This window comes from Dipodomys spectabilis, unplaced genomic scaffold (assembly GCF_019054845.1).
Source record: "Dipodomys spectabilis isolate Male_0828 unplaced genomic scaffold, ASM1905484v1 ptg000125l, whole genome shotgun sequence".
Taxonomy (NCBI): domain Eukaryota; kingdom Metazoa; phylum Chordata; class Mammalia; order Rodentia; family Heteromyidae; genus Dipodomys; species Dipodomys spectabilis.
Window position 1 is genome coordinate 5,053,046 of NW_024870802.1, and position 22,804 is coordinate 5,075,849.

A 22,804-nucleotide genomic window follows, 5' to 3' on the forward strand; every position below is an offset into this window, starting at 1 on the left:
CCTTATCTGGAAGCCATTTGGACAGTGACAGAAAAGTACATGTGCTACAGGATCAAGCATCCACATAGTAAATGTTTCCTTCCTTTCCTCACTGTTGAACACTATTGGACATGTAAAAGATAAAATCTCCACAATCATACTACAGCTATACTGCACACAAACAAATCACACACATACACACACATCCCACATATACATATACCTCACATACATATATTACACAATACTCCTCATATATGTGTTCAGCTGAGAATATTTAAGAAGCAACAACCCTATACAGTTCTTCCATTGGCTGCTCCCTAACTAGGAACAGATGGTCCCCTGCACCAACTGTTTCTAGTCCAGAGTTCCTTTAAATGTGGGTCTACTTGGGGGGTGGGGGGCAGGAGGGAGAGGGTTGTTTCCTTTTCCCAATCCATAGTCATTCAACGCCATTGCCTGGGTATTCCCTGGCCCTTTCATAAGTTCACAAATCTGAAAATGAAAGGAATGCTTACAAAAATTCAGAGCGGCTCAGCCATTTATTGAGTGACTACTCCACCCCCATTATACTCCAAGTTCCATGCCCTCATTGCTCCCAGCAATGACCCCCTTGCACAACAAATGAGGAAATTGAGACTCAGAAAAGTCAAACTATTGCCCAAGGCCTCACAAGCAGTCACAGCAGGATTGGGAATTGAACCTAAATGATCCATTGGCCTGAGTTGTCCACTGCCTACTGCAGCTTTGTGATACAAACCCTAGCTCATGTTCTCACCGTGCTTTATCCGCTGGCCTGAGTACTTCCCAGGGACTCTCCCAAGTTTCCACTAGGGTTCACTTGGCCCAGGCACCTACTCCTCCCACTTTGCCCTCTTGGAGCAAAGCCCTGCTGGCAGAAGGCTAGAGGCCTCCACTTCCCTTGCCCCAGACAGCAGGGCCAATACAAACTCCTCACTGGATAATACCATGCCCCATGGACAAAGGCTCAGTGTGAAGTTCGAATACCTGCTTTACGGGTCTTCTATGAAAAGACCCAGCTGCAGTAGCTAGGCTGCCAGGCCTCAGGCAGGCAGAGTTTGTAAACAGCTTCTCCAGCAGAGAATGGACTGGAGCCAGCTGCTGCCTGCCTCAGAGCCCAAACCTTCACAGGCCTGGCCAGCTAAAGCCCTTTTCTGGGAAACCAACAGAGCAAGTAGATCTTCAGAACCTGGGGCTGTGAACTCCTTCAAAAGAGAAAAATGAGCGTTTGTGTCCAGCAGACTCTGGTTTAAATCCCACCTCTTCTTGTCTCACTGCAGGAAAATGGCTTCGACTGCTAGAACCTTGTTCTCTTCAGCTATAAATGAAGCTAACAAACATTGTCCATAGTCCATTGCTCCTCTTTCAGTCTCCTTGTTTCTGGAAGGAAAGAGTTGGACCACATGCTTGAGATTTTTTTTGTCTGAAGTGGTCTCTGGACAGGCTGAGGTAGAGGAATCCTTGGTGCTCATGAGTGCAGTAGGAAATCTGGATGTTTTGTTTCAGGGTGAGCCCTGTGGGAGGGGAAGTGTTCCTGGTTTTCTGCAGCAAATTTTATCGAGCATTCCACAATACATGACACATTAAGACCTCAGGGCACAAAGATAAAAACACTGAGGCCCTGCCCTAAGGAACATATAGATTAGACCCACAGGAAAGATACTACCCCCCCCCAAAAAAAAACCATTATATGTGGTGAAAAGTGATAAGTACATGAGGGGAGGAGCCAGGGAATGGGGGGGTGAAGGGGAAGAGGGACCAGGACTATGAAGATTGAGAGCAGAGAGAGGGTGAGTCTGGATAGCAGAGCATTGGGCTCCAGGGGCTCTGGAGATAGTTGAGACGTTAGAGAAACGACGGTTGGCAGACCAGAGTCATGATGGTTGGAGCCGTTTGTTAGTTCTCTGCCATCTGGAATAGCCAGACTGTAAAGGAAAAGAAAAAGACTATTCTCCAAAGGGCTTTGTTCCCTGAATGAAATAGCTCAGGATTTACATAACATGTGCTGTGGTCCAAGCCTACTGCTTGTTCCTGACCAGGACTATTCTGAAGCCTGATGTCTTTCTCTTTCTCTTGCCTCTGCCCTCTCCCCCGGCCATTTTCCTGCACAAAAAAAAGGAAGAATCAGATATGTGGGACAGGAGACAGCCGTCCAGCTCATGGGCATAGTTGTCTCTCAGTACGTAGAGTTCCCTTGGAGCTTTACTGCACCAGCAGCTCGCCTTGGTGTAGGTCTCAGCATTCTGGGAAGGTGTCAGCCTGCTAGGGCCAGGATAGTTAGTGAGCAGAGGTTGGCTCTAGTTGTGTGTGTGTGTGTGTGTGTGTGTGTGTGTGTGTGTGTGTGTGTGTGCGTGCACGCATGCGCACCCGCGCCTATGTAGGTATGCATGTGTTCCAGATGAAGTGTTTTGCAGCTGATTCCAATCTGGGTCAGAATTGTGCAATCCTCAGCACATTGCTATCTAGAGAAGATAAGCTTGAACAATCCCCTGCAGGACTCAGCTGCAACAAAGCACATCTATTTGCCAAACTCTTAATTCCTGATGATGAAGGGCTCTGCTTCACTCACAGAAGGGATCCAGGTACATGGTTGAGTAGGTTAAGCCTCCCAGAGAGACACCAGTCTATAGCCAGCCCATGCTTTGGAGAAAAATCCAAAGGGATCCTGGAGATCTCTGTCTCAGTCAAGTGTCCCCTCTGAGTTAATCAAGACCAAACACAGGACCAAAGAGCTGAGGAAGACACCCATGTTTTAGTACTTTGTCACTTGCAACCTGTGTGCCCTTGACAAAGGTTTGTCTAATTGGCATCACTGCCTTTTTCTGGAAAGTGGGACTAGTGCAGGGACATGTCAGCGAGGTAGAAGGCAGGAAGAAAACCCCAAAAGACCTATGTAAAGGCAGCAGACAACTCCATCTGCCACCTCTCTCCTTGAGAAAGGCCCCTTGAATCTTGCCCTGGAGGTTTTCTTGACAAGGACTTTTTGTTCTGCAGGATTTTCTTAGTTTACACATTGAGAATGTGCTTAGTTTTCTGGCTTCTCATTGTAGATGACAAACAAGTGCTCAGCAGGGCCAGTTGGCTGCTAGAGATAAATATTGCTGATTAGGGATCAAAGCAAACAAACAAAGGCAAACAGGGGAACAGGGAAAGGGAAAGAAAAACTACAGGCCAGAGATCTTTAAAAGCAATAGGGGCCACTTAGCACGAAGGCAAACAGGTTTGCACATGTTGATAACTCAGAGGCCATCAGCAGGCACACAGACCGAGCCCAGAATGATACAAGAGCGTTCCCAGGACATTTCAAAATAGCTGCACTCTGTAACCAGTTCAGCAAGACAGAATTGTACTGAATATTATTTTAGAAAAAAAAATCTAAATGTGTCAAGTTAAAAAAAAAGTTGGTACTTAATAGGGTAACTCTCCAATATGCCACACATTTTAAAAAAGCCTTCATTTTGCACATGTGTTCAGGAGGGCACAGCTAGGCTGGGTCCCTGAATATTCCAGTTTGGCGCAAGGATCAAGCCAAACAACAGAGAGACAGATGCTGCTGAAAAGATATCAGACAGGATCCAAGTTAATCACTCCTGGGGTGATGGGTAATCACATTAAGTATCGAGTTGTTTTGGAAGACTGACCAAAAATGATCCGAATAAATGTGTTGGCTCATGAGTTGGCCTGGGGTGTAAGTTCATTTGGCATTCATTTGGGATTAGAGTGTGAACTTTCCCTAACAAGTGTGGCTTGACCCACTGTGGGAGGAGGCAGAGGAAGGATATCAGCAAATAAAAATTGGGGCCAGAATTAACATCCTAGTTCACTGAGTTGAGCTGTTGTTTCTCTGTCTGTGTGAACACTGTGGGTTTGTAGAACTATAACCAATTGAACCCCATACCTCGGCTGCTTCTCAGGCTCTGTACTTGAAAGCCACAAACACCAAGCAGATGGGGCTGCCCTCAAAAACTACAGCCTCATTGCTTTGCAAGAAAACATCTGCCCAGACTAAAACAAGGTCGTGGGTAAAAAGCGTCCCTCCTGAGCTGGGAATGCGGCTTAGTGGTAGAGTGCTTGCTTAGCATGCATGAAGCCCCAGTTTTGACTCCCCAGTACCATATAAACAGAAAAGGCCAGAAGTGGCACTGTGGCTCAAGTGGTAGAGTGCTAGCCTTGAGCAAGAAGCTCAGGGACAGTGCCCAGGCCCTGAGTTCAAGCCCCAGGACTGGCAAAAAGAAGAAAGGAAGGAAGGAAGGAAGGAAGGAAGGAGGAAGGAAGGAAGGAAATGCAAATTAAAAAGGGAGAAAATTTAGAAACATTCACATAATACATAAATAACCAGTATTAGCATTTTGTTAATCGGTAGTATTGAAGTTGTCAATTGGTTATACAAATGAATACACTGAGATCACGCACCTTTTTTATTTTGTCAGTCATGGGGCCTGAACTCTGGGCCTGGGAGCTGTCCCTCAGCTCTTCAGCTCAAGGCTAGCATTCTACCACTTGAGCCACAGCAACACTTCTGGCTTTTTCTGCTTAGGTGGTGCTGAGGAATCGAACCCACAGCCTCATGCATGCAAGGCAAGCGCTCCACCACTGAGCCACCTATCTAGACCCCATCACACACTCACCTTTTGAAAAAAAAAATTAGTATTCCCCAAGCTCACTCACAAGCAAGCCTCAGAGACACAGTAAGCTAGGAATATGAATTCCTCATCTACTCCAAATGCACATTCCTGAAAAAGTAAAGATAGACATGTAAGTAGACATCAAAGCATTATTGTGCAACATCAGGATAAGGAGACTGCTTAAGTAAGACCGGAAATCCAGAAACCATCAAGAAAAAAAAAAGATAGATTTGAATACTGGAACATTTTGAACATATACCAGATGAAAAGCAGCATAAAGTTAAAAAACAAATGGGTGAGGGGTGACACAAATTGAGAGCCACTGTATTCGTAAACTGCTTTGTTAAATGGCAAAAAAATATATATCCCCAATAAATATCCTACGAAATTAAGAAAGATGAGAGAAGGGGTTGGTGGGGAGGGCGGGATGAGGAGGCTGATTCTCTGTATTCACAAATGTTTTGTTGACTGGCAGCTTCTTTGTACAACTTCTTAAAGACAAAAAAAATTTTAATGGGAGAAATATTTGCAACACATGGAGGACTAAGCCCCAAGTCAAACACAGGCCTCTGACTCCAGTACCTGCTTCAGACTCTGACTCTTGCCCATCCCTGAGTGCTTCAAAACACAGACTTTTCTCTCTGCTGTCAGATGTGCAGGCTTCATGTACAAAGAGTGACTGCAAGTAAGAACAATTTGAACGTACAAACAGAAAGATAGGCAAGCAATATAAGCAAAGAAATCAGAGAAGAAAGGCAGATGGCCAATGAACATAAAAAGATGTTCAAATTCACTGTTGTCTGGGAAATAGAAAAATGTAAAAATTAATAGAAGCTAGTGTTTGCAAGAATATATGGAAATGAGCACTTATATATTGTTAATACAAGTATCCATATTCATCCCACTTTGGGAAGGAAGATGATTTGGCTGAGTCTACTGGAATTTTACATGGATACATACACCTTTTGACCCAGCAATTCTACTTTAAAGGGATTAAATAATAACAGATTCATAAACATGCATGTCCATTGCAGCAAAGTTTATAATCGAAAAATATTTGAATCAAGCTAAATATCAATAGATTGTATTAAGTACCATATTCCCATAAGAGGAAACAGTATTCAATATTTTAAATGTGTTGACTTGAAATGATTCATAGGTCATTGGATAGAAATAAAGCAATATGTACACTGATATTTGGTTTATAAAAGTGTGTACACATATATTGGTGTCATATTAACTTTAGAAAATAAAGTACTAATGAAGCAAGCCTGGAGAGGAGGATTTAGCTGGTGAAGAAGAGGACTTTGCTTTTCTTGTTACATAGCTTTTTATAGGCCAAGTCCTTATCTCAACATTTCATATAGTTTATTGAAGCTTAGAGAAGCTGTCATTCTCCAAGGTCAAATAACAAAGCTGCTACTGAGCAGCAGAACCAGCATTCCCAGTGAGGGTCATCTGGCCTACAAGCCCCGATTTGTGTCACAGGTGTCAGAGGCTTGCACCTGTAATCCTAGCAACTCAATAGGGAGAGATGGAAAGGATAGAGATTTGAGGCAAAAAATGTTCAAGAGACTCTATCTCAACAGAAAAAGCTTGGTGTGGTGATACATGCCTGTCAGCCCCGCTGTAGTGGGGAGTGTAAAATAAGAGGATGGACCAAAACAGGCCAGAAACCCCCCCCAAAAAATGAGAGAGACTCTAAAAAATAACCATAGCAAAAACAGATGCAGGCAAGGCTCAAGTAGAATGCTTGCCTGGAAAGTGCAAGGCGCTTAATTTAAACCCACCAAAAAATAGACCAGAGACAGAAGTCGGGGAGGGAGAGAGAGAGAGAAAGAGGGAGAAAAATGTTGTAGGATTCTGAGATCAGGATTCTTCCTGGGTTCTGTGCAGACAGTCTTAGAACTATTTCTTGGGTAGAGGGGCAAGGGGTGAGTTTCAGAATGTCCTGGGCAGGTGCTCTACTTCCAACCTGTGGTCCTTTTGTAAGCCTTAGAATTCTCTAGTAGGTGCTGGAGGTAGTCACTGAGGCACCCAGATGGTACCTGAACTACTTTGCTCTTGAGAAAAAGCTAGAGTCTAGGAAAGGTTGGCTTCCTGCCAATCTGGAGACCACCAGGAATCTGGGTCACGCACAAACACAGCCTCAAACCAAAGGTGCCGTGGCTTCAGCACACTGCGACACCTCTGTTTCCCCCTTGGACCATTTCCTTAACTGGAAGGTCTATAAAGATAATGCAGTCTGTTATCATTGATGCATTGCTCTGAACACCTCAGCCATAAAAAAGACAAATTCCTAACCAGAAAGAATATGGCCATGCTGGTGAATACTGAGAAGGCCGTACTGCACACATGCTAAATCTTGGAGCCCAGACAGGCTAAAGAGCCACCTTAGCTCCCCTCTCTAGGCGATGGGTAAGAGACCATCCATCAGGCAGCTTTGCCCTGGGCCTCGCATCTCCTCCATTTTCATGTGCTACTTGTGCTGATGCTGGCCTCCTGCCTGAACCAATATGCCAGCACCACTCTATCCTGGTTGGCATTTCCAAATTGGCTTCTCCACAGCCCAGTCTCATGCTGCTCACCTGATTCTATCTTCCTTATATACCCTCCCGGAACCCTTCTTGGCAGCCATGCTCCCTGACAAGTAAACACATTTCAAGTTCCAAAGCTGTTAGAGGTCACTTTGTCACATCATCCATCCTATCCTACTTGTGGGCAGGTCAATTTCCAGTGACCTGTCTGGATCCTAATTCTGTTCTCTGAGTGTCTTCATTGTGCTTTGTCTACCAGTTGTTTACTTGTGCCTGGTATACAGAGGGCTCTTGGAAGAACCTGGTGACTAAGTAAATACTGGATGAATCCACTTAGACTTCCTTCTCCTATGCTGCAAATGACAGCGTAAGTCATGGCAGATAACTCACTTGAGCAGGAGTTGGCAGAGTGTTCCTCAAAACAATCAGCTAATAAACATTTTTAGGCTTTGGGGTAAAGAGGTTAAAATTAAAGTTCTTTAGAAGCAAAAGAAAAAATTTTCTATGAGACTTTCATTGATGAAGTTCAAGATATGATAATAATAGAGCTCAGCTCATGGGTCATACAGATCTCCCAGTGAGAAGGATGAAATTACTTTTGGAGGAATAACATTTTATTTTTGTTAAGTTGGAATTTTTAAGTGCCTTCTGTCATCCAAGTCCATGACAAATGTTCATCTGCATATGCTGATGTGTAAAAAGATGCTATGTATTTCATCTTCAAAAACAACAGCTGAATTTCACCTAATTAGCACATACCTTAAAATAGTCTTTTAAAAAATGATTTTTCACGTACAGTGGGCTGGATTTGACTTGAGGCTATAGTTTCTCAACCTTTCCAGGATAATACAGAGTAAGATAGTCTCAGCCCTTCTTTTGTTTCTGTGCCCCAAAGTCTGCACGTACTCAAACTTTCTAAAAGCGAGAAGCAAGGCTAAGCCTAGCAGCTCCTGAGGAAGCAGTCCCTGGAGCTTCGTTATTGCTCAACCACCCTTGAATTGCAGTAGGGGCAGAGCCTCTGTGGGACCTTCCTTTTCCAAGGGTGGCTTTAGCTCTTTGTCAACGACACAAAAACCACTGGGAAGGGCTTACTTGTGGTTCTTCTTCAGCCCAAACCACACAGAGAGGGGAGGCCTCCAAGAGGCTAGGATAATGGGAAACAGTTGTGCTTGGCCAGCCCTGAACACAGAGGGAACAAATTTAAATGCCTAAAATCTTCACTGCATCCTGAAAAACGTATCATTTTGGGAAGACAACTGACTACAGCAAAGAATTCAATGCTGGCAAAACAACATAAAGAGTGTACTGTAAGGTCCTCACTTTTTATTTTTATTTTTGTAATGTAGAGAATACCAAGGCAATCAGGTACTCATGAAAGCCTCAATCATTGACTCATTAATTTATTCAACAAAATGTCAAGGGACTATAACGAGCTAGACACATACCAGGCCTTAGAAGTACATAGAAAATAAGGCTCAGTCACTGCTCTTATGGAGGTTACGGTACATTCATCTCTCACTATCCATATGGCATTGATTCCAGGATCCTATGGATAAAAACCTACAAATGCTTAAATCCTTCGTGTAAAACAGCATAGAATTTATGTGTAACCTATATACATACTCTTATATACTTTAAATCATCTTTCAGTTACTGATGATGCCTGATACAATGCAAATGTCATGGAAATAATGGTTTTACTTTGGACATATATCATTCCGAGAATAATAACAAGAAAAAAGTCAGCAAATATTGTTAACAGATACAATTCTTTTCTAGATATTTTTTGATCCACAATTGGTCACACCTGGAGGTGTAGAACTAATGGATACAGGGAGACAACTCACTATTCAAGAAACTTTTCTAAAGCCTAATATTCCATAGCATAAGTTTTCCTGGAATTTAAATGCTTTCCCAGTGAAATAGTTGAGCACAGAAAGAAATAATTGGGATAATTTCTTAAGAGAACTTGGAGCAAACTGAGAATCTCCCAAACAGGGACATACAGGAGACAACCTTCCCAAACTTATTTAACTTTGGCATTCTTTTAAGCATTGCATCTTGGCACATCAGAGTCATATGGAACATAATTTAAGAAGGGCTGTTCTCAGGACCCCTGAGGATGGTCGTGGAGGTGGCATACAACTCTAATGAGATCACTCATATGGACATATGTCTGGGGGACCCCGAAGTTGCGTACCATTGGATATGACCTCTGCAACTACAGGGCAAAGCTTCCAATTCCTGAGCCAAGTCTGACCAAGAAAGAAAACACAGTCATACCCCACCACTTTTGAAAGAGACTCCAGCTTCTTGCCTTCTAGCACTTTTTCCTACAGAAGGGTAAAGTTGCCAATACTTTTATTCATGATTTTTTTTTTTGCACCACCAGTGAGAATGTCAACAGAGTGGAAAAGACAAAATAAAATCTCAGTATGACTGAAAAAAAAGTAGTTTGGGTATCCTGCAGAGATCTGTAAATCCATACCTGGAGAACCACTGACTTAGGGCTCTGATTAGAGTCTGTCTTTTTTGAAGGTTCTGGAAAACCCTCAGGGAAAATTTTTTTGGTAGGCCAATTTGGGTCATGTTGCTCTCCCTAAGTCAGTTGCTATAACTAAGGGAATAAAGTAATGACTACTCAGGTCTGGATCCATCACCTCTCTGAGAGGAATGGAAGAGGTTATCCAATTCAAGTTACAGGAAATAGGTCCTCCTTAGTGGTGATTTTCTTCCAGGAAGAAGGAAGGGCTATTGCACAAGTAAAACCAATTTCCATGCGGTTCAATGACATAAACTGGTAATAAGTGCCTAGGCCAGGGACAGGGCCCATCCCTGAAGCCAGTACCAGGCAGGAGAGGGAATTAAAATGGAGGAAAAGGTTCCCAGTGAGCCTGCCCATAGAATACCAGTCCTGAAGCCTCAGAAGGCAGGCCCAAGACTGCCAGACCTCAGGTTCTCAGCTTGGCTCAGGAATTGGAACCCAATAGGTCTTGATGAGAGGGGGTGTCAGTGGGACAAGAGTGATGTCAGAGTGTCTCTCAAGAGCATCTGTATGTTGAGGAAAATGGGCTCTGTCACACAGACACAATTTTCAAGATGCATTCCCCCAGATGCAACTCTACTTGCCTATGTTTTTTCACTTTTACCATTTCACATCTACATCCTCCACTTGCTTACATTCAGAATCACTGAGGAATTCAGCTTCTGCAACAACTTAGCAAAAACATTCTATTCTGATGCCTAAACTTCCTCCCCCTTGAAATACTCCCTTGGTTTCCTTGATGCTTTCCAAGGTTCCTTCTTACTTTCTGGCTGCTTCTTTGGGCATCCCTTAAATCATGGTGGGCCCTGAAGATTCTGCCTCAAAACCTCCTTTCTTCCTTTCACACAAGTCTGATCTGTTCCCAGGCTCTCAATTTCTACTACATTTCTTCCTTAAACCCACTGAAACCGCCCCCACTTCTTCATGCACAAATGCATCCTTTGTGTGCTGAGTTCCCTCAAGAGTCTGGAATAATTAGAGCAGTTGATACAATAGTGGCATGGATGCCATCACAAACCAAACATGTACAGGAGGAATGAAATCAGGTCATTGTGACCATCCAGATGTCCCAACTGTGGCATGGTCAGGAGGGTGTTTGCATGAGCACGTGCATCTATTTTTCAGATAGTCATTAAATTAAAATATATGTATATATCTATGGAGACTTTTGGAGGGGACTTAGCTGCATTGTGCATCATTACTCCATACAATGTAGCAGTGAATGAGGCCCTGTGTCTCCCATGCGCTAGGTTCACAGAAGAGGTATCACAAGGGAAGCAGGGGTATAGATACGTGTAAGTCTGAATTAATTTAAGAGCCCCACACAATCCAGCCCCAGCACATTATTGGATTTTAAAGAAGCTAAACTCACAGTACTTTATTCTGTGTGTACGTGTCACTGAGGAGTGAACCAGGCACTTGCACTTGCGAGTGAAGTACGCTACCCCTTGAGATACATACCTAGCCCTTTTGTTTCTATTTTGCTTTTGGAGATAGGGTCTCACTAACTTTACCCCAAACTGGCTTTGAACTTAAGATCCTCCTGCCTCCAGGAGTAGCTGATCTTACAAGTATGCACCACCATGCCTAGCTCATATGTTTTAATAAATATGATTTTCCCCATATTTTCATATTCTTGAAACCATTCCTATTCCTAACAAATGATTTATGCAATAGGAGTTTATCTGTTACTGTCTTTTATAGTTGTTCAAAACATAAAAGATAAGATTTATAATTAATAAATCAATGCTGTCTTATAGCAGATAAAAAACTATTATGGATTTCTCAAAGGACATGAAATCAGATCAGATCTGTAACCCTTAGCAATAGTCTTTAAATTCCTGCTTTAGCTTCTTTAAGTTCCTGACTTTCTAATCCTTCCTAGCTGCTCAGAAGTCTCTCTGCATCCGTAACTCTCCATCAAAACACAACAAACCTAACCTGTAATCTTCCCTAGATAGAATGTTTGTTTTCTTCCACTCTCTTCTACTCTCTCTTTTCCCTCTACTCTTTAGGGACTAACCTCAGCCATCTTCAGTGGACATTTCTAGCCCCACTCTTCTGGTTCCTCCCCAACCTTGCTGTTGGCTTGCTTTACTTAGTTAAGAGGGGGGGGGGGGAGTGAGAGAGAGAGAGAGAGAGAGGAATGCTTAGAAGGTAGAATTGTCCTTAGCAGAGAAGGAGGAAAAGAGGCTACAGATAGCCTCAGAGGAAAAATGGCTGGGCTGGAATGAGGGTTACAGGCAGAAGGAGGTATGTGCACTCTGCCACATCAAGAGCCAGATGGACGAGAATTAAACATTATTTTTGATGGGCCTGCTGGGAAGTCTTATAAAACCTTCAGTGCTGACAGCTGCTTTCCAGAGGCAAGTGTGCACATGTGCGCGCGTGCACACACACACACTCATGCACAAACACACACACACTTGCACACATGCCAAAACCCTAGGCCAAGACCTTTCTCTGCGATCTCCCATCACAACACCAGGAAGGAGGGAGGTGGGTCCCAGGATGACTTACTTTTCCAGGGACAGAGACCTTCAGATTATCCAGCCAATCAGTAAAAGAGGAAGGACAGGACCCTGACTCCCTTGTGCTGACCAGATGGGAAGACAGACTGTAGAGAGCCTGGTAGGGGTGGGGGGTGGGAGTGGGTGGGGGGTTGCAAGGGGGTGAGGGATGGAGGGGGCTCTCCTCCCAGAGCAGAAGTGCTGTTAGCCTGTTTGGATTATCCACCAGATAAAAACTACCTACAAAAGTTTGGACAGCATGGAAAAAGAGAGGAGCCTCTACTAGATGAAGAAGGCCTCCTCATTCTGGGGGAATATAGAGCAGTAGGAGGGTGCCAGGAGAGCAGCCAATGGGAAACCATGCTTCCCTAGAGCCTTGTAGAAAATAAAAAGCTGGGAGAATGAGTCTGCAGAAGGAACAAAATTTGGCCATGTAGCTATATCCCCTGGAGTTTGGGCTCTGCTCCTCCTGGAGTGGCTGGAGTGTCAGGGGTCTCGGGGCTGCAGAAAGGACCTTGGGAGAACTTAGGCCGCCCCAGATGATGGGGGTAGGCTGTAGTTCGGCTGACAGACTCTTGTCTTTCCGCTCAGTGCTGTTCCAGGGCCAGTATCAGGCAAGACTCCAGTATAAGGCATGCTGAATGTGCCTTGCCCTTTGCAGGGTGACTGGTAGTGGGAGTACAAATGAGAAAGGGTGGCTATGATCAGCAAGAGCTCAGCAGGAGCTCATGCATGCACACAGGTGCAGCTCACATTTCACGTAATCTGCAAATCCTACCCCACAACAGGCAAGCAGCAATGGCTGCTCAGAGCTCAGAGGCTGCAGATGAAAGAAATGAAGAAAGGCTTTCTTTGGGAGTAGGTGGGGACAACCTTTGGCAGGTGGGCGATAGGCCTTGAATCTAGATGCCTGGTTCCTTGAGGGCATTCAGATCTGGGCCCTGGCTAGCATCAGAGACTCCTTAGCAATGCTGTCTGCTCAGTCCTGGCTGCAGAGGAAGTGTAGATGGGGACAGATCAAGTTTAATTATTAATCATCTGGCCAGCCCAGTCCATGTAGACCCAGGTGGCTCTCTTCCCAGACTCTTCCACTGAGTGACTCCTCGCCCTATCCACCTGTCCTCACGCCTTCGGTATACAGGGAGAAGGGGTTGCCAGGAGCTCCCTGCAGACCTTCCAGGGGAGGTGGAGGCATCAGGCAAGCAGGTGTGGTTTCTAAGGTGTGGGGTGAACCAAGGTCATCTCCCAGTGTTGACACAACTGTCATAAACCCTGCTTTGTTCCCAGCTTAGCCTGGGAAGGTCCCAGGGAACTGGGTGGGCCAGGCTAGGTGGAGAAGCTGAGGAGAACATACAGGTTTGGGAAGCCAAGGAGATGAAGCTTACAGGAGGCCAGGCTCTGTGGCTAAGAAGAATCTGGCTAAGTTTGGGTCAACACAAGAAGAACTATCTAACTAATTGTGTCAGAGCCACCTCCCAGCCCTGGGTTCAATCAGAGGGCCAGGCAAAGCAAGAAAGGGGGTGGGTGGATGGGTGGGGTGCTCCTTGGCCCTGCTCTGAAGGCTTATCTTGCTTCTATAGCCAGGCAGTTAGGCCAGCCTGGTGATTGGACATTGTCCTGGGGCTCAGGCTCCTGTGGCTCCAGCATGTGTGGGGGATGAATAATGGGGTTGCTTAGTCCTCCAACTGTTCGTTCACCCTGGCCCAGTGGTGGGTGCACAGCAGCAGGACATGCTATCTGCCCTGGTAGACTCAATGACTGCTGGGGAGGCGCTTCTATAAACAAGTCACAGGGCCATATGAGGAGACCATAAAAGAGCCTCTGTATGCATGTCTGGAGTAGCCGGTAAAACCCCCTGGGACACAGTAGAAGAACAGAGACACTTGGGGGTGGGGGGCAGTCAGAGAGGATTTTCTGTTAGTTCTGTCTGCTCTCATCTGCCTGTGTTGTACCTTATCTGACTCCTTGGAAAGAGGTAGCAGGTAAAGACACAATCAAGTTTCACTCTGGAAGGAGAGATCAAAAGTACATAGCCAGCTAGGCACTGGTGATTCATGCCTGTAATCCTAGCTATTCAGGAGGCTGAGATCTAAGGATCATGGTTTGAAGCCAGCCTGGGCAGGAAAGTCAATGAGACTCTTATCTTCACTAACCTCCATAAAACCAGAAATAGTAGAGTGCTAGTCTTGACCCCCCCGCAAAAAACCTCAGGGACAGTGCCCAGGCCCTGAGTTCAAGCCCTATGACTGGCAAAAAGAAGTGCAAAGCACTGGCATTTAGGGCTATGATAAATCCCCTTTGATCATGCCCCTAGACCCCAAGCCCCCCAGAGAGCAAGGTGCTTTCCCTTTTCTCCCTTTCCCCCTGGAGATTCAGCTCCTTGGCTGAGTAGCAGGAAGTGCTCCTTTGCCCCCTTCTCCTTTGGCCTTCCTTCCTGTTTCCCCTGTGGGTGGGACCTTTTTTTTGTTTGTTTTTGATCTATTTTCTAGGAGACAAGGAATTACAAAGACTTATTTCTGGAATTCTTGGAGAGCTATGTTAGGCTACCCTTGGTGCACCCAGTAGCTAGAGGCAGAAACAAAGAATTACCCAGGACTGAACAAAGCAGGGCAGAGAAGTGAGTGGTTAGGAGCATGGTTTGAGTTATATGGACCCTGGTTTGAATACAGCCCTCCTGCTTATTGAGCAGCTCTTTCCATCTGAGTCTTAGCAAACCACTCTGAGCCTGACTTCCTCAGGTATGAATAGAGGCAGAAACGGCAGACCCTGACTCATAGCATTGTGAGGAGCCAAGGAACAGTGTCAATGCAGAGTACATCCAGGGGGTGGCTGGTGGTGGTCTCAGTTGTGGCTGATGGAGGGCAGAGAGAAAGTAGGTATGGACCCTCAGGTACCCTGACAATGGCATGGTACTAGTGACACCCCTATTCCCCATCCCTGCAGTCTCCCAGAGGACTGGTGGCTGTGCAGATCTCCGCATACAGGGATACAGTTTCATCTGTTCTTGAGGAGCCTTCCCAAGGACCATGAAATTCCATCCATTAATGAAAGCCAGCGAGGCAGCCCTAGAAGCCAAGACTTTGCCCAAGCAAATCCTGCCACCACATCCCTGCCCAACCCCAAATGAACCTCCTACCTCCCCAGCCATCTTCCACCGTCTCCATCTGCCATGAGGAGGTTGGTCCATTTTCTCTGTCTGTCAAACCTTGAGTCCCTTCTATCTTGAGTGCTTGAGACCATTTCTCTCTCCTGTAGGTACGCTCAGTAAAATAAACACCTGCTCAATTGTAGGAGTTGTTGTGGAAGGCCCCACTTGTCATCTAGGTAGTACTGCTCAGTGTGATCCATGTACACACCTATGTCGGATGCCCCAAAGGTTTGTTCAAATGCAGATGTCCAGGCCCTCCCAAGGCCCAGCTTCTCCATGGGAGGAAGCCAGGGATCTGTATTTCTTGTAAGTACTCTGGGTGATTCTGAGGCACACAGAGCAGGAAGAACAATGATTGGTCTTTTTTTTTTTTTTTTTTTACATTTCTTTTTTTTTTTTTTTGGTCCAGTCGTGGGGCCTGGGCGCTGTCCCTCAGCTCTTCAGCTCAAGGCTAGCGCTCTACCACTTGAGCCACAGCGCCACTTCCGGCTTTTTTCTTTTTGCTTATGTGGTGCTGAGGAATTGAACCCAGGGCCTCAGGCATGCAAGGCAAGCGCTCTACCACTGAGCTACCTTCTCAGCCCCAATGATTGGTCTTGATCCCCTTGCCAGGTACCAAACTTTAACTAAAACTACACCTGGATAATTCATGACCTAATCTAATTGAAGCAACTCCTCATATGGCCCTGGGATAGTGCCCAGCAGGTTTAGGGTAATAAGCTGGATTGCCTTCAGCAAGTCACTACCCTTCTCTGCTTTTTCTCTTGCAAAAGGAAGAATGAATCTAAGCACCAAGGCACAAGCCTATAGTCCCAGAATTCAAGAGGTTCAGGCAAAAGGATAGGCTTGAGCTTAGGAGTCTAAGGCCAGCCTGGGAAACAAAGTAACAGCTTGTCTTTTAAAATGAAGGATGGAGACTTGGAGGGTTCTGGGGATCATCCTATTCTTACAGGCTTGGATTTCTAATGGATGCAAGTACGTCCGTAGAGCCATCACAGTGCAGAAAGAGAATGTGGGTTCTGTCTGGATAAGCCCAGATGTCCCCACCTCTGCATAGGTAAACACCCACACTTGCTACTGATGTCCAAATAGGCATAGAGATGTTGGGCCAGAGTGGAGTCAAGGTCAATGTCCAAGTAGCCTGATCTGATTGGGCACCATGAGGAGCATCCCCAGTGTGGGTCATGGTAGATTCAGGCAGGGGCAGTCTTGAGCTGCCCCCTAGGAAGATGCCTGGGTCCAGGGAGGGTATCTGAAGGTCAGTGCTCCAACCCAGAGGACTGACTCAGAGCCAGGCTATGGGCTCCACAGGGCCAACAGAGAACAAACAGGAACATCCAGGAAAGGGGGAACAACTGTATCTCAGGGAAATCCCAGGCAGGCCCTCTCCACTGCACAGCAACTGGGGCTGCCAGCTTGCAGTGTGGGTGGTGTTTTCCAGGGTTGTGCTGCCTACATGTGCCCAACATGCTGGGACAGGGGATGCAGCATACATCCAGATTGCAGATGGCAGCTGTGGGAAAGGATGTTTCTCATCCTCTTGGATGGGAGCTGGAGACCTGAGCTCAACCTCATGATGGCCACCATGGGGTGGGGATTGGGGAGCGGTAACAGGCTCAACAGGAATTTCTTCACATCTATAATCTGTCTCTAGTAATTATAGACAGGCCAATTCTGCCCTCTAGGTCTAGCCTGCCCAGCCCCTCCTCATTACCAACAAGAGGATAGGGCCAGAAGAAGGTTCCAGGACATTCAAAGAACTGGCCAGCTGAGTCCAGGAGACAGACATTGTTTTGCTTGAAGAAACTCCCGCAGGGCTGGGAAGGTGGCTCAGTGGTAGAGTGCTTGCCTTGCATGTACGAGGCCCTGGGTTCGATTCCTCAGCACCACATAAGCAAAAAGAAAAAAGTCGGAAGTGGCGCTGTGGCTCAAGCGGTAGAGTGCTAGCCTTGAGCTGAAGAGCTGAGGGACAGTGCCCAGGGCCAGAGTTCAGGCCCCACGACCGGACCCCCCCCTCAAAAAAAAAGAAATTCCTGCAATGTGGAGGGCTGCTGCAGAGCACAGTTTGCAAGAACAGAGTTGGTGTTTTGCAACATGCCAAATGCACTCAGCAGCAGTTAACTCTGCAGGTGATGAATACCACAGCTCACTTTTATGTCCAAGAAAGCAGGCCTGAGGACAACAAGCTGCTAACAGGAACAAGGTTGGCTTCTGCTTGGACCTGCTGTGTCCAGCACAGCATCAGCCTATTCTAGATCTTCATGGTCACCAACAAGATAGACTGACCCTAGTATAAGACAACTGAGTTCAGTCACTAGAAGACCAGAGCGTAGAGAGCAAAGTTTGGGGGGTTCTAGGAAGCCTCCCTGGTCCAGTTCAAATATAATCTAACAGATCATTGCTTTGGACTGTCTTCGAATGGGAAATACTGATCCTAATGCTGCTGCTCACACTAACATCAAGTTTACCAAATTCTTTGGGAGTATAGACTGGATAGATTTGAAAAAGAAATCACTATTTTCTGTTGCCTGAAAGGGGCAACAGCCTTCACTTCTTCACTCTCATCCCAGAGCTACACCTGGAGAATCTCTGATTTCAGAACCAGAGTGGAAGCTGTGGAAGCTGTTTGGTTGTCTCTGGGCAACCCTACGGGGTGGGGAACATGCAGCCCTGGGGCCATAGAAGGCCTGAGGTATAATTTAGTACATGACGAGGCAGACACATCTGCTTCTCAGTGGCTTCCCACAGCCTGTCTGCCTGTATTGATCATTGATCATCTTGTTTGGCCCACACATGATGTTGTAAATATCTAAATGGCCTGTGGCAGAACAAAAAGCTTCCTCACCCTCAAGAGTCAGAGATGGATCGAATCCCAGTCTCTGGATTCTGATAACCCCTGGCCAAATGTTTAAAGACCCATGGCTGACACACGGCCACTCACTCACAAGTATTCAGATTGTCTTTATTAAAAATCTTTTTTTTTCCTTTTGTAAAAACAATTTGCAATCAGTTTACAGATCAGGAAAACGGGTGGCAATTTATGACAAATTCCAACACTTTACAAGTTCAGACTTAACTAGTATTTTTTTTTTTTTACTTTTCTCATAACCTTACAAAAAAAAATCTGGTCCAGTTCAAGTATAATCTAACAGATCACTGCCTCGGACCGTCCAAGAATGGGAAATCCTGACACTAATGGCTGCTGCTCACACCAACGTTGAGTTTACCGAATTCTCTGGGAGTACAGACTGGATAGATTTTAATACAGGTGTTTAAAATGAAAAGGAAATGACACAGCCTTCTGTTATAGTAACTCGGTACAAATGAATTTACTGTATAAGGTACCAACTGCTCTTGAGCAACTTTTTGGGGGAGATGCTTCGAAATAGCTGACAAAACTGAAAAAAATGCTTTAAAAAAAGAAATCAATATTTTCTGGGTTGTGTTTAATACTGCACTGTGTGTGAGACACACATAGGAATACAAAGTGCAAATCATGAGGTTGGTGAAGGGTCATGCCAATGGAATTATATAAAAATAAATATATATAAATATATATATGTACACATATACACACAGATATAGAATCTCAGATGAATTTTAAATGGAGGTTCACCAGAAAGCAGCCTCCTTTATCTCCCTCTTTGAGGGACTATCTCTGCTCTGGTTGTCCAGTTAAAGGCTACCAGTAAGGGCACCATTACTTTGCTTGGGAACTGGGCCATCTGGGTTTCCATGGAGACACTGCTGGGTGGGGTGGGGGTGGGGGGCCTGGGAGCGGCGATATGATCTGTTCCCACTTTGCTGAGGACTAAAGCTTCCGGCCTCTCTGATAATGGACAATTTCAGCCTCTGATGGAGAGGGCAGGATTTCCCCAGCAAGACCGAGTGAGGAGGCCAAACCGCCATTTCCAGAATTGTCTCCAATGGTAATAAAAACACCAAGGTCAAATTTTTCTAAGAAATAGAAGAAAGAAGACTTAGCTGGTGACCAGAATGCTGGGTTAAAACTTATAGGGTCCTCCATGGGGAGAGCCGAGGTTGGGTCATGATCTTCAGTCTTCTCTTTGAGATACAACCTTTCTGAAACCCTCTTACAATCTGCTGTGGGCTCAGGGGTCTTGCTTCTCCCAACCTTTCTTTGTGACACTTGTCCAAACTGGCCTGTCTTCATCTTCACAACTTGCTTTAACTCTTCTCTCTTGCAGGGTCTTGTCAGTTCTCTCCTCCTTGCTGGGGACCATGTACCTCAGGATATTCCTTCTGTACCTCAGTTTCCTCAGTGAAAAAAATGTCAGTGTTGATCTAGATAGTCTGTCTTTCTTCCATGAGTGAAGAGGCAAGAAGTGCAATATGAGCAGGGGGGGGAAAAAACCCAGTAACAAACCCACACGGTCCCTGCCCAGTCTACATGGCTGTGCTTAGAAACAACAGGTAGCTTTCAGGGGAGAGCTATCCACCTCCATCGGTTTAGTTCCCACAGCCTAAGTCATGGGCACCTTCAAGGAAGTATCTCAGCTCCCGTCTGACCTTCCTGGGCCCACTTCATGGCTTCAGCAGAGCCTATGTCTGCTGGCACCTTTGTTCCAAATTCGTCCCATGGAATATCAACCTGAGGCCCCCTAGAGCCCGTGTGGGGTCTGAAGGTACCTGCCTCATGGGGAATAAGGATTCTGTTCTTTACATCGTTTGACATTGATGTCTGCACATGTGGTCAGCTGGGGTGGCCCTCCATCGTCTGTGTGGTTGGAAAATGCCCACCTTCTCAAATGTCACTTCTCTCAACCCCACAGCCTCCTCTTCACTTCATTCCCCTGCCCCCCGCCCCCGACACACACACTGAGAGGGATCATTCTGAAACCGTCCCACTGTGAGTTCTACTGGACCCCAGCCTAGGGACATCAAGGGTGAGCTAGGTCAGATGTGGTTACAGTTCCTTGTGACGGAGTCTCTTGGGTCAATGTCTTGCATTCACCCTCAGCCCGCACCCGTGGCTGCTCTGGTTAGAGGAAGAAGTCATTGCTGTTCTCAATTTTATGTAAGGTGAATATACCAAAATCACCGCTCTGAATAGAACAAAGCCTGATACCTCCTGAAATCAAGAGGAAGAAAGGACTGTGGGAAAGCATTTATCAGAACTTCCACCATGAAATAGTCTTTCTTTTTTTTTCCTCCTCTCCACAAGATTAATTTGATAACTGAGAGGATGAAGGAGTTATTTTAAAACAGGGGCTCTTTGGCTGGAGATATGGCTCAGTGGTAGACTGTATGGGTAGCTTGTTCAGGGATCTAGGTTCAGTGCGTAGCACTATCAAAAAAATAAAAGCAACAAATGAAAGAATAAAGGACAAAAAGGAGAGGTCTGAAAGGTGGGGTACCACTGGAGGAAACTATTAAGGAAGCTATTCCTGCCTCTGCCGGTGTATTCTCTTTGATGGACCTTCTCAGGACTACAGGATCTGGCTCAGCTCCCCGGTGCACAACGTCCAGGGGACATGCAGACACTGTGCTGCTTCCTGTCTACTGTGTAGCTCTCCACACCCAGGGCTTTCCGTCAAACATTTCCTTATATGACTCAGCCAGGCCTGGCCTGCTATATCTCATCAAGAACTTAAACACTGTGAAAATCCCTGAGAAGTTGGATTTTATGAAATGAAAACGATCCATGGCACAGAAGGCAGGAGAGGGGGGAGGGTACAAGAAGAGAGGAGAACAAATTCAAAGATTATAGGAGGGGGAAAAAAAAACCCACAAAAAACAAAAACAAGCTCCAGGGAACTAAAGTTGGAGACCTTCATTCAGCTGAACATGCCAGGGTGACTTGACTCCTGGAGATACTTCAGGGGTATTTGAAAGTCTCTGGGAACAAACCCAAGCACTGCACCCTGCCTGGATTTTCTAGTTCTGTCCCTGGGGCTGGATGGGCCCCCACCTCAGCAGGCTTCCTCGCTACCTTCCAGTGACAGCAGGGACAGCAGCATCAGAGCTTTTTCCTTTCGAAATGTGGCACGATTCCGCTGTCCTCCGGCCTGGGGCTGCGGGCCCCCTCGGATTCCTTCAGACCCTCCTCGGCTAGCTGGGACAAGTACTTCTGTAGTGGAGAGAGGAACAAAGAAAGCAGAGAGATGTCAGTGGTGGCCTGGTGGGTAAAGAGAGCCACGGGGGATGCCTGAGTCCCCTCTCCTAATGCCTGCGCCCAGTGGGTGGGCACTCTCTACAGTCCTGGAGCTTCAGGACTCCCTTAGTTTACAGATAATATGGGTCTCTTGTAAAAAACAAATAACATACAGATGGCTCACAATAGCAACTACCTCCCCTCCCCCTTATTGGGCGCAAAGCTCTTCTTTAAGCGCCTGACTTACATAAGTTTAAGACAACTCTACCTGTGTTCCAGAAAGAGCTTGGTCTCTAGGCAGCATGTCCATGTGTAAAGGGCAGAGGGAGAGAGGCTGGAGGGCAGAAGGCCAGCACCAGCCCAGGGGGACATCAGAGGCCATTGGAGCGGGGTCCTAGAGGTCCCTCCAGGGGTGAAAAACGGGCCCGTTCCCCGTACAATTGGAAGCTGCCTTCACAACTCACACACACTGGTGGCTCAGGCTGGCCCCAGGGTATCTGGTGTCAACACAATGAGAGGGGACTAGGAAAGGCCTGGGCCCCAAACTGGGGTCCTTGGCTTGTCAGGGCCACAGGCAACAGAGCCGGAGTCCGAAGGGTTGGGTCCAGCCCTGTTGTTACGTGTACAAGCTCTGCCACCAGCTGACCTGGGTTCGAATCCCAGCGGTAAGTGAACTGAATAACCCTGGCCACCTGTGGAAGAAGGTGCCAGTGGAGCCCTGCGGGGCACTGCTGCGAAGCTGACAGCAAGCCGCTCAAAGCCTGGGCACAGACCCTGGCTCAGAACAAACACCTGGGGAATGGGGTCTTTCTCAGGAGCGGTGCCAGCCCTAGGCAGTGGAGGGAAGCCTCCCAACTGCTCTCAGCCTCCATTTTCGAATCTGGTCAATGGGGTCGAGCATGCCTTCCTCACCCCTTCCAAGATGAGGTCGTGGGAGGCTTTCAGGTGGGAGCAGCAAACTGGGAGAGGGGCCATGAGGATGTCTTGGGGCGAGGCTGCTGGGGGGAGGGCAGCGTGGCCTCTGCCTCTCTACTCAGGCAGGAGGGGAGAGCCAGTAGATGAGCATTTCCTTTTGGGCATTTCCTCTCCACCACCTACAACCAGGCAGGAGTCTACTTTCCTGTGCTTGCACCTGCTGTTCCAGATCACCCCGGGTGGGCTATCAGCACCTTGGCCACAGGCAGCCAGGCACAGCAGGGGTTGCATGGAGAGTCTGGAGAGGGGCCTTCCATCCGCTCTGCCTGCCAGGGTATCCTGACTCCCACCTCAGGGCCTCCTGGTGGGTGCTAACTTTACAAGTTGCCTGACTGGAGTCAGCCAGCAC

General features: G+C 46.5%; 1 protein-coding gene across 1 annotated transcript in view; it reads right to left on the bottom strand.

The window, feature by feature from the left end:
- Window positions 1-21,144: 21,144 nt before the first annotated feature.
- Rbm20 (RNA binding motif protein 20) overlaps window positions 21,145-22,804 on the bottom strand; it is a 170,032-nt gene continuing 168,372 nt past the window's right edge. Inside the window, exon 14 of the mRNA XM_042689441.1 lies at window positions 21,145-21,456. Within this exon, the coding sequence (XP_042545375.1) occupies window positions 21,346-21,456 (111 nt within the window). The 3' untranslated portion in view covers window positions 21,145-21,345. The remainder of the gene's footprint in view (window positions 21,457-22,804) is intronic.